The 13,581-nt window shown below is 37.1% G+C and overlaps 1 protein-coding gene across 1 annotated transcript in view; it reads left to right on the top strand.

Moving 5' to 3' along the window:
* The window catches only part of LOC138177112 (vomeronasal type-2 receptor 26-like), a 42,966-nt gene extending 42,390 nt beyond the window's left edge, over nucleotides 1-576 (top strand). Inside the window, exon 5 of the mRNA XM_069108096.1 lies at nucleotides 8-576. Coding sequence (XP_068964197.1) covers nucleotides 8-576 — 569 coding nt within the window. The remainder of the gene's footprint in view (nucleotides 1-7) is intronic.
* The last annotated feature ends 13,005 nt before the right edge of the window (nucleotides 577-13,581 follow it).

Raw genomic sequence — 13,581 nt, 5'->3', positions numbered from 1 at the left:
TTCACAGTGGCCATTGCCTCCATTTTAGCAAAAACCATCACTGTGGTTCTGGCCTTCAAGGCCATAAATCCAAAGAGCAGATTCAGGAGGTGGATGGGCTCCACAGCGTCTTTTTCCCTGATTTTGATCTGTACTCTAATCCAAATGTGTCTCTGTGGTATCTGGCTTGGAACCTATCCCCCATTCCTGGAGATGGACATTCACTCTGAGCCTTCCTTCATTGTCCTTCAGTGTCATGAGGGTTCCATCCTAACCTTCTATTGTGTCCTGGGCTACATGGCCATGCTGGCCTTGTGCAGTTTCACCATGGCTTTCCTGGCCAGGAATCTGCCAGACACTTTCAATGAAGCCAAGTTCCTGACTTTCAGCATGCTTGTGTTCTGCAGTGTCTGGATTTCCTTTCTGCCCACATATCAGAGTACCAAGGGCAAGGCCATGGTGGCTGTGGAAGTTTTTTCCATTTTGGCTTCCAGTGCTGGGATTCTCACCTGCATCTTTGCTCCCAAGTGCTATGTGATCCTTCTGAGGGCAGACAGAAATACCCTGGAGATACTGAAAAAGAAAGCTAATCCCTGAGAAGTCAGATCTTCTCAAATTCTTCCTCACCAATCACAGTAATGCTTTGGCTGCCATGGTCCTGTAGATCAAAGTTTGGTTGCCCTATGGGCATAGTTCCAAATTGTTCTCAGGAGTGTTTGGTTAATTCACAACTCTGCCAACAATGATTTAGTGTTCTAATTTTTCCACATCCTCTCCAACATTTATTATTTATTATTTTCCTTTTTTGTTATATTAGCTATTCTAGCAGATTTGAAGTTGTATCTCAGAGTTCTTTTAATTTGCATTTTTCTAAACAAAGTGATTTAGAGCATTCCTTCATATGACTATAGGTTGGATGCATTCATTTGAAAACTGCCCATTCATATCCTTTTATCCTCTATCAATTGAGGAATGACTTGTATTCTTATAAATTTGAGAAATGAGGCCTTTTTCAGAGACACCTGCTGTATAGATTGTTTCCAAGCTTTCTACTTTCCTTGGTGTCTTGGTGGCTTTAGTTTTGTTTGGAGAACAGTTTTTTGTTTTAATATAATCAAAACAATCATTTTGATGATTTATAATGCCTGTAGCTCACTTAACTTCTCCTTTAAGAATTTTGATGCTGGGGGTGCAGAGCCAAGATAGCTGTTTAGAAGCAGGAAAACTTTATGCTCCCCCCTAACCACCTAAAATACCTATAACAATGACTATAAACAAACAAAGCTACAGAACCCACAAAGTGACAGAGGAAAACAAATCTCCTGCTTAATGTAGGCTGGCAGGCAGATAGGAAGGGTCCATTACAGGAGTTTGGGAGCAGAACCCAGCCCCAAATGAGCCTGCAGTTTTAGCCTCAAGGTGACCCAACTAGTCAGGCTAGCGGGATGTGTGGAGAGAAGATAACCCACATTTGTGGTAGTTTCCAGAATTGTCACCCCATAAATGCCAAAGACAAAGTAAGAGGTCAGTGTACACTTTGGGAAAAGGGAATCTGGAAGTGTGGTTCGGCCTCTGTCCCTAGAGGGAGAAGCAGTTGAGGAGTGGCAGACACTGCCACATGGCTGCTTCAGAGATCCTGACCAGAAGATTTTAGGGGGACCAAGAAACCATTCTGAGGGGGTAATGGTTCTTGTTTTAACCTGCTTGCATCTCTGTTGCTATCTAGAGTGGGGGTCCTGGGACGTATTACCAGTGAGCTAGAGCATGTGGAAGCTTCTGATAGGGAAGCCAACTGATAGTTCCAGGAGCTGTGAAAACCCAGCAATTTGGGACCAAGCTCTCCTCTCTGGAAGCAGAGTTCTACCATAGCAAAAAGCTCAAAAGTCAAGGAATTGAGTGGCAACACAAGAAAGCAAAGAAAGAAAAACATACCCAGCAATCCAACTTTAGATTCCTTTTTAGGGGACAAAAAGGATCAAGACATGGAATGGCAATAAGACAGTGAGGTCAGAACCCCTGCACCAAAAACTTCCAAGAAAAATATGAATTGGCTACAGGCCATAGAGGAGCTTACGAAGGATTTTGAAAACAATATAAGAGAAATGGAGGAAAAATTGGGAAGAGAAATGAGAAGGATGCAAAATTATGAAAAGAGAGTCAACAAACTGACTAAGGAAAATAACACCTTAAAAATAGACTAACTCAAATGGCAAAAGAGACTCAAAAAGCCAATGAGGAGAAGAATGCCTTTAAAAGCCAAATTTTCCTGATGGAAAAAGAATCTCAAAAACTCACTGAAGAGAAAAATTCCTTGAGAATTAGATTGGAGCAAATGGAAGCTAGCAACTTTATGAGAAATCAAGATACTATTAAACAGATCCAAACAAATGAAAAAATAGAAGGCATTGTGAAATATCTCTTTGGAAAAACCACTGATCTGGAAAATAGATGCAGGAGAGATAATTTTAAAGGTATTGGACTACCTGAATGTCATGATCCAAAAAAGAACCTAGAAATTATCCTTCAAGAAATTGTCGAAGAAAATTTCCCTGATGTTTTAGAATCAGAGGGCAAAATAGAAGTTGAAAGCATCCACCAATCACCTCTTGAAAAAAAATTCCAAAAAGAAAACTCCTAGGGATATTATAGCTAGTTTCTGGAGTTCCCAGATGAAGGAGAAAATAATAGAAGCATCCAAGAAGAAACAATTAGAATATTGTGGAAACACAGTCAGGATAACACAGGACCTAGAGGCTTCTCATATGAGGGATTGAAGGGCTTGGAATATGATAATCCGGAGTTCAGAGGTTCTGGGATTAAAACCAAGAATCACCTACCCAGCAAAACTGAGTATCATGTTTCAGGTGAAAATATGGTCATTCAGTGGAATAGAGAATTTTCAAGCATTCTTGATGAAAAAGCCAGAGTTGAATAAAAAAGGTGATATTCAGATACAAGAAGCAAGAGAATCTTGAGAAGGTAAACAGGGAAAAGAAATCATAAGAAACTTTTCAAAGTTGAGTTATTTGCAAGGCCACATAGAAAAATCGTAATTGAAACTTATGAAACTTTTTTCTAATTCAAGGGATTATAAATGTGTGTATATATATGTATATGTATGCATACATATATATATATGTCAATAGATGTATACATACATATATGTCTATATAGAAGTGTATATGGGCATATGAATACATATGTGAGAGTGTATATATGTGTACAGGTATTCAGAGACAGATGACACAGGACCAATTTAATAGGAAGGGATAAAACTTAAAAGGTGAAATTAAGAGGTGAGAGAGTAATATAATGAGAGGATAAGGAGAGAGACAGAATGGGGTAAACTATCTCACCTAGAAGAGGCAATGGAAAACTGTTACAATGGAGGGAAAGAACAGGAAGGCAACAGGGAATTGGTCAACCTTACTCTCACTGAATTTGGCTTAGGGATGGAATGATATATACACTAAATAGGGTATCTCACTGCAGAAGAGTAAGGGGAAAGGAATGAGATGGGGAATGATGGAAGGGGGGGCATGTTGGTGTGGAGGGAAGTTGGAAGCACACGCTTTTGAAAAGAGACAGGGTCAAAGTAGAGAATAGAACAAGAGGGAGACGGGATAAGATGGAGGGAAATATATTCATTCTTTTACAATACACCTGCTATGGAAATGTTTAGTGTACCTACACATGTACAACCTATATTGAATTGTTTACCTTCCCAGCAAGTGTGGGTGATGAGGGATGCAGGGAAAAAATCTGTTACCTAAATTCAGAAAATCAAATGTTTAAAATGTATGTGTGTGTGTATATACACATGAACACACACATATATGTATATATATATATGTATTTATACACACACATACATATATATATATATAATTTTTACATGCAACTGGGAAATAAGATATGCAGGCACTCTGGTATAGAGATCCATCTTGCCCTACTGGAGAGTCAGAGGGGGATGATGGAGGATATACAAGAGAGCAGATTGGGGGAGAGTGTATATAACGGGATCGCTGTTTTGGGGCGGTTGGTAGGGGAAAGACAGGGAGAAAAATTGTAACTCAAAATGTTGTGGAAATGATTAATGTAAAGTAAAAATAAACATAAAATAAAACAAATATATTGGTGGGGCAATTTAATTAATGGATATTTAGAACTTGTTTTTTCTAGAGCCTTCATGTTTTAATGGAACTACAGCTCTAATAGGAGTCAAGATGAGCCTGGTAGAATACTCCTTTCAAGAATACGGAACTCAATATCTACACTTTTTATCACTTCTTAAACTTGGGAGGAAAACTACAACAGGACAGATTTAATGATGACAATTATTTTTAAAGAACATACTTCATTTCACCCACTGGAGTAGTCCCTAGAGATATTTTGCTTTCGGGTTTCTACCAGTCTAGGTGATGACAAAGGGAAGGTAGGGCAGCATCTGAATCAGAAGACTCATAAGTTTTTAAAAGCATAATGATTACATGGGATGTGTTCAAGGAGTGCCCAAAAAATCCATCTTTGTTAATCAATGCCAATGTACTGCTCAGTTGGGGGAGAAGTTGGAAAAAAAAATTAGTGTTTGATTCCATCATCATACAAAAAATATTAAAAGAACTAATGACATTTTCCTTATGTTTGTTCTCAGCATGTTTCACAAGGTAACAGAGTCCTAGTAAAAAATCATTGTGGTTATGGAACATGGAAATTAGCTGACCAATGGGAAATTACTCTGCACCTAGATGTGAAGAGGCATGGCAACTTATCTATTTACATTGTAAATACTGAGATTGAAGGATATCAAGTAAATATAATTTGTCACAGCTTATCATGAATTGGTGATTTGATTTGGTTCCTAGATAAGCAGATTGACAGCAGAAAACATTACCTTCAGTACACTCTAAGGAGGAAAAGAATACATGTTCGAGACTGGCAAAAACAGTATCTTTCAGACAAAGGTTGACAAACATATATATATCTCTACAAACACACACACATAGATACATACATACACACACATATGGTGTGAAGAACATCCTAGCTGCCATGTACCAAAAAAAAATCAAACCCAACCAATTGTAAAAAGAGGACTTCATGTCAAAACAGTGCAATTGAGAAGAACTCAGCTAAGTTTTCTCAAATTGTCCTCCAGTCAACCCTAAAAGAGGACTGCCAATCCCTTCAAGGTCACAAAGCCAAGCAGCAAGCTTGGGAGTTGGATCTTATTCTCTCAATTCAATCTGTACTCTAATCCAAATGTGTCTCTGTGGCATCTGGCTTTGGACCTAGCTACCATTCCTGGAGATGGCCACACCCTCTGAGCCTGCTTTCATTGTCATTCAGTGTGAGGGCTCCATCCTTACCTTCTAGTATGTCCTGGATTTATGTTTTTTTTTAAATTTTCTATCCTGCATCTTTGCTAAATTTATTTATTATCTCAAGTTGTTTTTTACTTGATTCTCTAGGCTTCTCTAACTATATCATCATATCATCTGTAAAGAATACTAGCTTAGTCTCTTCTTTGCCTCATCTGATTCCTTCGAATTCTTTTTCTTCTCTTATTGCTACAGCTTGTATTTCTAGTACCAAATTGAATAACAGGGGTGATAATGGACACCTTCATTTCATCCGGAAACTTATTTGCCTTCTAGCTTATCCCCATTACATATAATGCTTGCTGATGGTTTTAGATAGATGATACTCATTATTTTAAGGAAGACTCCATTTATTCCTATACTTTCTAGTGTTTTTAATAGGAAGGGTGTTGCATTTTGTCAAAACCTTTTTCTGCATCTATTGAGATCATCATATTAGTTTTGTTGTTTATGTGATTGGTTTTACTGATAGTTTTCCTAATAAGGAACCATACTTGAAATTCTGGAATAAATCCTACCTCATCAGAGTGTATTGTTCTCATTATAAGAAGCTGTAATCTTTTTGCTAATATGTTATTTAAAATTTACGCATCTATATTCATGAGGGAAATTTGTCTATAATGTTCTTTCTCTGTTATTTTCTGTTCCAGATTTAGTTATCAGTACAATATTTTTATCATAGAAAGAATTTGGTAAGCCTCCTTCTCGAATTTTCCCTAATAGTCTATAAAGTTTGGAATTAATTGTTCTTTAAATGTTTGATTGAATTCATTTGTAAATCAATCTGACCCTGGAGATTTTTTCCAAGGGAATTCATTGATGGTTTCTTCAATTTCTTTGTCTGAGATGAGGTTATTTAAATATTTTACTTCCTCTTCATTTAATTTGGGCAAAACATTTTTCATAAATATGCATCCCTTTCACTAGGATAGTTAAATTTATGGGAATACAATTGGGCAAAATAATTCTGAATTATTGTTTTAATTTCCTCTTTATTGGAGGTAAATACACACTTTTTATTTCTGATATCAAAAATTTGATTTTTTTTCTTTTTTTAAAATCAAATTGACTAAAGGTTTATCAGTTTGTGACTGGATCACTTGGTAAGAGTAGTGATAACTACTATAGTGCTAGTGTGGTCCATTGGTACTTTTGTGATGTTGAGAGAAATCAGGGAACCACAGTGCAGACTCCCAGTGGGAAACTGATGGGAAGAGACAAGAGTCACTGAGGATACGCAGTAATATCAGGGTTTTGATCACAATTTATTGAGGGAAAGCCCACAGTGAGGAGACCATTGAATTATTGGGGTGAGTCTAGTTTTTACTATCTGCCTAATGCTTGGTAAGGTTTCAGGACGTGATTAATATTCATTATACATGAATTATTTAAACTTGATGCCATCCTACAAGGTGTAGAGTCTGAGTGGACCCTAAAGTATGGCAATTATGGTAGGACACACATCTACCTTCTACAATCCTTAATTGCTTGTGGGAGGATTACCATAAGGAGCCATTGGTTTCCACTAGTGGGTAACACACAGACTTATAAGGAAGGTCACTTATTAACCCAAAAACATAACCGAGAGTTCTATTTTGATCATCATTATTCACTCCTCCTTTGTTTAGTGTGTACTCCCAGGGACCAAAGCACTTTGGTTAATGTTATCAGGATGAGAAAAGTGTCAAACTCACATCAGGCTAGAACTGGTGGACCTAGGTTTCTACTATCATTCACACTCTCTTTCTGCCCTTGTCATGTCACACTGTACTCTGACTGATGCAACTTCAGGTAATTTAGACACTGTAGAGATTTAACTTGGGGAGAACGGAAGTAGCATCCTGGATGGCCTGTGAAACCTTGCTTGGGAGTGATCAGAGAGTACTATGGACATGTCAGAATCCATGGAAGCTGTGAAGGCTCCAGGGACTGAAGGTAGGGAAGGAGATTTCCAAACAAATTTCGTTTTTTCCACTTGAATTTATAAGTTTTCAAGATGAAGGATGCAGGTGCAGAGTGGCTGGTCTGATTTGTGCCCAGAAACCTTCACTCTCAGACTCTGTCAAAATACTTGTTCAATTTGTATTTGACTTGAACCAAAGAATCATGAAGATCTGCCTCCTTTACTAATCAATCCACAGGGAACAAAGAGAATAGCCTCAAGGAGGCAAAAATGCCCCATAAATATGCCCATCTCTTTCTTGCTTTTGCCTTTGTCCTAAACAGAGGCCTGCTGCCTGTCTCACACTCTGCATTTCCAAGTGAGAGGGACTATCCAAAGTCTGAGCATCTATTGGGAAAGAACTATCTTTAGCAGCAGGGAATGGGCCTACAGATGCATGAACAACACCACCCACTCATAGTAAACTCCCCTACTCCTGACTCTTAAGAGATTTGATTTATTGGCTATGGGCTTGTGGCAACTGGGGCCCTCTTTCTCTCTCTTACTTATGATCTTGCTTTTGCAGTTTTCTCTTTCTGAGTACCACATGGAGAAGAGTTTTTGTTATATACAAAGAACTTACAGTCCCACATATAGAAAGGAAGGGGACCTAGTCATAGGGGGCTTCTTCTCCTTGTTTCTGAAAATAGAGAACAAATTTTACAAGCACGGATTGAGATTTCCTCCTTCCTGGACTGGTGCAGAAGCAAAGTAAGCGTGTGTGCGTGCGTGTGTGTGTGTGTGTGTGTGTGTGTGTGTGTGTGTGTATTTTATTGATGAAATCATCATCCATATTTCTGACTGATTAGTTTGTTGGTAGAGTTATGTTTTTTTTAGCCTCCTAATTTTGGCTAAAGCAAAGACCTGCATTTGACAATTTCTAGAAACCTAGGAATCTGAGAAATTAAACCTTTCCTTAATGTTCAGTGAAGCAAGCAGGAAAAAGGAGATTATTTATATACCCATATATGATGCTATAAAACAAATAGAAATTCATCCTAATAGATGAAAAAAAACTCACCCAGTACAAAGGTGAAGGAGACATATCAGGGAGGAAATACATTTAAATTTGGGTTTCAAGTTCCAAAGCTATATTGACTGAGAATGGGCTTGATTGACAACTGAGAGAGGAGGGACCATTCCCTATCTGACCCATATGATATGAAGAAATTTACAAGGTCACTTGTCAATGTTGGGCCGGAGAGAGGTTTAGGTAGGGGAGGGTTTCTGCATCTTTATCCCACAAATTGGGGCAATGTTCACTCTCTTAGGCACCAGAAAAGAGAAATTAAAAGTACTTTAGGCAGTATAGAGTTTCATCTAATTCAAAGCTTCAAGCTTCATCCGCCTGAAAGTTACCAAGGGAAAAAGACAAAATCTCTGTCTTTGACTATCAACTTTGATGGGCTTTGGTAGCACTTGATCTAAGTGACTCCATATTGGAGTTTGATCATTATCACCATAAAATTAAAATAAATCTAAAACTCCAAACAACATAAAGTTTACAGGGTCCACAAGTGCCATGTCCATCATGTCTATCAGAACACTGACAAGGTTCATTGATTGCACTAAGTTTTCAATTCCTTCATGCCTACGAAATATAAATTACAGGAGAATTTTACTGAAATGAACAAACAGAGCACCACATACAGGCCATGAGCCAGGGATTAACGAATGAAAAATGACCCTGACATCAAGAATCATTGTATTTACTATCATGGCAATGTTATCTATGTTTTAGATGGTCATTTTTGCCAATAATTCCTCTTCTGAGTAATGATACTGGCCCTTTTGAGTGTTGAGAGATTGGGTTTAAATGCTATCCTTTCAGTTCTCTTTTTCATTCCCAGTCCTTTTACTCTGCTGCCTTGCCTTGCCTTGTTGGTCAATAATATGCCCTAAAATTCTATATTTTGATAATGTTCCTGCTTAAATCAGGTAGTTATTTCAGCAAGAGATAGGAGTACTTTACTTGCAATCCTTCAGTGTTACACATCAAATTTTCTTGAAAATTCTACTTTTGAAATTCATATATTCCATTTTCACCCCAACATATAACCTTAAAATCATTATAATACACCTAGAAACCATCTTACCAAGAGAGTGATTACAGAGGCAACCTGACCTTCTGGAATAAGAAGGCTCTTTAGTTAGTGAGGGAGGAACCTTGTTTAGGTTCACACTGTATTAAGTTGGGAGTATAAAGAACACAGTTACTTCGAGGTCACTAGATTTCTTGCCAAAATCCGGGAAGGACTGAGAGAGGGAAATACTAATCCTTGGAATGAATCACAAACTGGGAATTTCTGAATCATGAAGGCCCAAACTGTCTTCCACAATTGAATTGACAGCAGGCAAAGAAAATATCCTAGTGCTTGACGGACGCAGTCTCAGTGCCCAATCTGCTTGGACCTCCATTAAATTCAGGCATATGATGAGATCTGTTCTGGAAATTCTGGTTTTCCCAAAAGAGAACCAGAAAGCCTTGCTTGTACTTAGTTCTCAATTCTTTATGTAACTACATATATTGTACTTCTTTCTTTTGATTTTCTGTCTTTCAATAGCATTTGTGAATCAGTATCCAGACATAGAATAGTTTTGGAACGTTTAAGATATAAAATATAGTTTTTATCAATCTATTCAGTTGTACTCAAGGGATACATTGCCTTGTATATCATAAGGTATATTACAACCTGGATAGATAATTCTAAACTTCCTGTGATCTGCATATTTTTAATTCCTATACCTAAGTTAGTCAATGATAGAAAGTTATCATCATACTCATCACAATGTTAATCTTTAAGACCTAAATTTGCCCTGATAAGAGACCTTGCTGGGTAAATCCCTTTCTGTGTTCTCAGGGATCTGTCTAACAGCAAATAATTTCCTTGTCTGAAGCATTATGCTGAATTGGTATTTCCCTTGGATCAAGCTAAATCCTCTTGATTTGTTTGTTTTTGGAAGGGAGGACTGGCTGGAGGGGTGATTGTGGCATTTAATTTTATTTTTCTAAATAATTCTCCTTGAGATTGCAATCAATTTGATACAAATCATACCTGTGTAGCCATGCAAAACATTTTCATAGTTGAGAATAAAGGTTCTAATCAATAGAGTTTTCTAAAAGAGGAATGGCCTTTTCGATGAGAACTTAGTTTTCACTCATAGGGAAGCTTCAAGCAGAGACATTAATTGTTTGATGGAGATATTCAGAAAGAATTCTTGATCAGGCAAAGTTACAGAATTTCCTTCAAAATGTTATGTCCCCTAATACTATAATTTTGGAACTTGAAAGTATAAATTAAAATTATTAAGTATTCATTCATTACCTGCTTTGTGTAAGCCACTTACAGTTTATCCATATACAAATGTAAAGGCCAAAAAATTCCTACTCTGAAAGAATTTAAATCACCATTCCAGTCTTCTTTCTTTTGCATTTAGATTACCTATGGCCCATATGATCTTCTTCTGACTGACAAGGTCCAGTATCCACATGTCTATCAGATGGGCAGCAGGGAATCCACTCTGCACCTAGAAGTCATCCAACCGATACTCCATTTTGGCTGGATGTGGGTGGAACTTCTTATTTCAGATAACATGAAAGGGGAAAATTTCTTCAGTAATTTGAAAGAAAAGATCATCATGCATGGTTTGTGTGTTGCCTTTAAGGAAAAAGTTACCCAAAATTTTAGAATTCAAGATTTTGAGCTTTTTTTTAGGATAGTTGCATCATCATCAAAGTGATTTTCATCTATGGAGATACAGACTCCCTTCAAGAACTGTCTATTATGTTAACTCATTTTATACTTTATGGGAAGATGTTGGTCACTGGCTCTTCTTGGGATTTTTCTGATGATTCTAATTTTGAAAAGGCTAGCAATTTCCATGATACAATAATGATCTCTCATACAAAAATAGTGATTCCTGGTTTCATTAAGTTTGTAAGAAGTTTGAATCCCACTGTGAACCCTGAGGATGTTTTCCTAAAGGCTACCTGGGAGTTAGTCTTTAACTGCAGGCTTGCAGAAAAAAAAAATCATGTAGATATGATATATTCTTCATGCCCAGAAGGTGGTTCCTTGACAAATTTTCTTTTCATAAATTTTGACACGATCATAATAGAACTCAGCTTCAATGTTTACAATGCAGTATATTTAGTGGTCCATGCTCTCCAAAAAATGCTTCATACTGAGGTGAAAGAGACAACAGAACTTCAGAGAAACTCAGATCTTTCTTGGAAGGTAAGATTTCTTTTTCATTCTTTGCTTTAGGACAATATTCAGTTGTTATTTATCTGTTCTATAGATGATTCTGTAAGGCCTTGCGACTTCAATACTACTATTTATTCTACAAAATTTTGTCCTTTTTATTGTTGTTCCTGTTGTTCATGACTATGATGAATTCTGGGTTAAAACAATGAAATCGCCTCAGATAATAGGGATTTTTTTCAATTCTCACAGCAACCTTAGTGAAGTTGCTGGTGTCCTTCCTTTCACACAGCTCTCTGGGTATTAGTCTATGTAGGAGGAGAGTTTCCTTAAATCTGTTCCAACTTAGGGTCTTTATAGTGGCCCGGGTCATAACATTGCAAATGCCAATGTGCTTTGTGGGATTTTTCACTGATCAATTTTAACTTTTATCTACATTTATAGCAGAGCAACAGAGTTGATATTTGTACTTGAGTCAAATAGCTTCAATGATGCATTCATTTTTTGGATCATCATTTTTTAAATGCAAAGGAACCTATTAATAGAAGTTGTATCCTATATAAGATTCTTAGTGCTTACAGGAACTGCTTGCTATGGTGGGAATGTTGGGAAACTGGGAGCATAGGGAGTGATCATACCCTAGTAGAGTTTATAATAGAAAGAGGACATCTGGGTATGAAATGATCAGTAGCCTAGATTTAAAGAGATCATATTTCAAACATCTCAGTGAGAACATTTCTGTGTTCTGAAGTTTTATGGAATCAGTTATCCAAGGATAAATAGAAAGGCCTATCATAGTAATTCAGTAGTCAATTATATCAATGAGGAAGAAAAAGTGAATTTGCTTTTATTGGCTAATTATGAGTGTAATGGGAATGTAAATTTTAAAGATCTTCCCTGCCCCTAGGCTAAAGTGCACCTGGAGCCTGGGGTGAGAGGCTTGTTTTTCAGTAGATACTTTTTGATTGGCCAGTGGGTCCAAAAGGTTGTTACATTCTCTGAGCCAGGAGAAGGCTATATAAGCCCTGATGTGAGGCTTTGTTTTGGGGGCTCATTTTGAGAAGTGTTCTGTGATTTGATATGGATTCTGGGAAGCCGTTGTCCAGAGCCCCCCCGGCTTTGAAAAACCCAGATGTTGAAACCCAGATGTTGACTGGGTATGGATGTAATGGTTGGACAGTTTGAAATCTGTCTACTTAATCTGTTTCTGTCTTGATAATTCTGCCTGTATACTTTGAAGTTCGGGGTGCTGACCTTTTTCCCCTGAACAAGGTAAACGATATATGGTCTGACTGATTAAAGTAAGCTTGTTAACCCATTTTGAGTTGTTTTCCTTTATTAAAGCAGATCCAAGAACTTGTATTGGCAGCAACCCTGAGGATGCTTGGGGTGCTTGCTGCTACAATGAGGCACCAAAAACTCAGCCAGCAGTTCATATGCCTACATCATATGTACAGGAGAAGGAAAAATGGGCATGGGACAGATTAACAGGAGAAAACATGAAATAATTCTTTTAATACAGTTTTAAGAAACCCAAAGATGAGAACTATCTGACTCTGGTGAGGAAATGAGGTTAATAGAAAAAGTGATTATTTTTTATTTTTAATTTATATTTTTTGAAAGTAAATAACCAAAAAACAGATGACAAGAAAGTTCTGGGTAAATGGAAAAAATAATAATTGACAAGAGAAAAAATTATATTCCATTATTATTTACTTGTTTTATTTTCTACTCAGAATGAGTTTTGCAATAGAATACAGAAACATAAAACCCTAGCAAAGAAATTATTTGGTCTGGATGTGAATCAGATAATGACATCCTTCTAACTAATCTCTCAGTTAGCAAAATGGGTTTCATAAATGGACTGAGAGTATATAGTCTGGTCAAGGCAAAAGTTAATGTACTTCAAAGACCAAGAATTGGATCAACTGATCTTAGTCTCTGAGGATATTTGAGGCTTTGTGTTTGTGCTCATAAATGAAAGAGAGATACTCCTTCTTTTTGTGGACTGAATGTTTTATTTTTTCTCTTTTAGGAAGTAGAGAGCTCTGATAATTGATTTTAGTGCTGGGTC

The sequence above is a fragment of the Petaurus breviceps genome, unplaced genomic scaffold (genome assembly GCF_028583685.1).
Source record: "Petaurus breviceps papuanus isolate PSGF00001 unplaced genomic scaffold, PetGlider_PUasm1.0 90330, whole genome shotgun sequence".
In the NCBI taxonomy this organism is placed as follows: Eukaryota; Metazoa; Chordata; class Mammalia; order Diprotodontia; family Petauridae; genus Petaurus; species Petaurus breviceps.
This window is presented reverse-complemented; position numbering and strand designations above follow the sequence as displayed.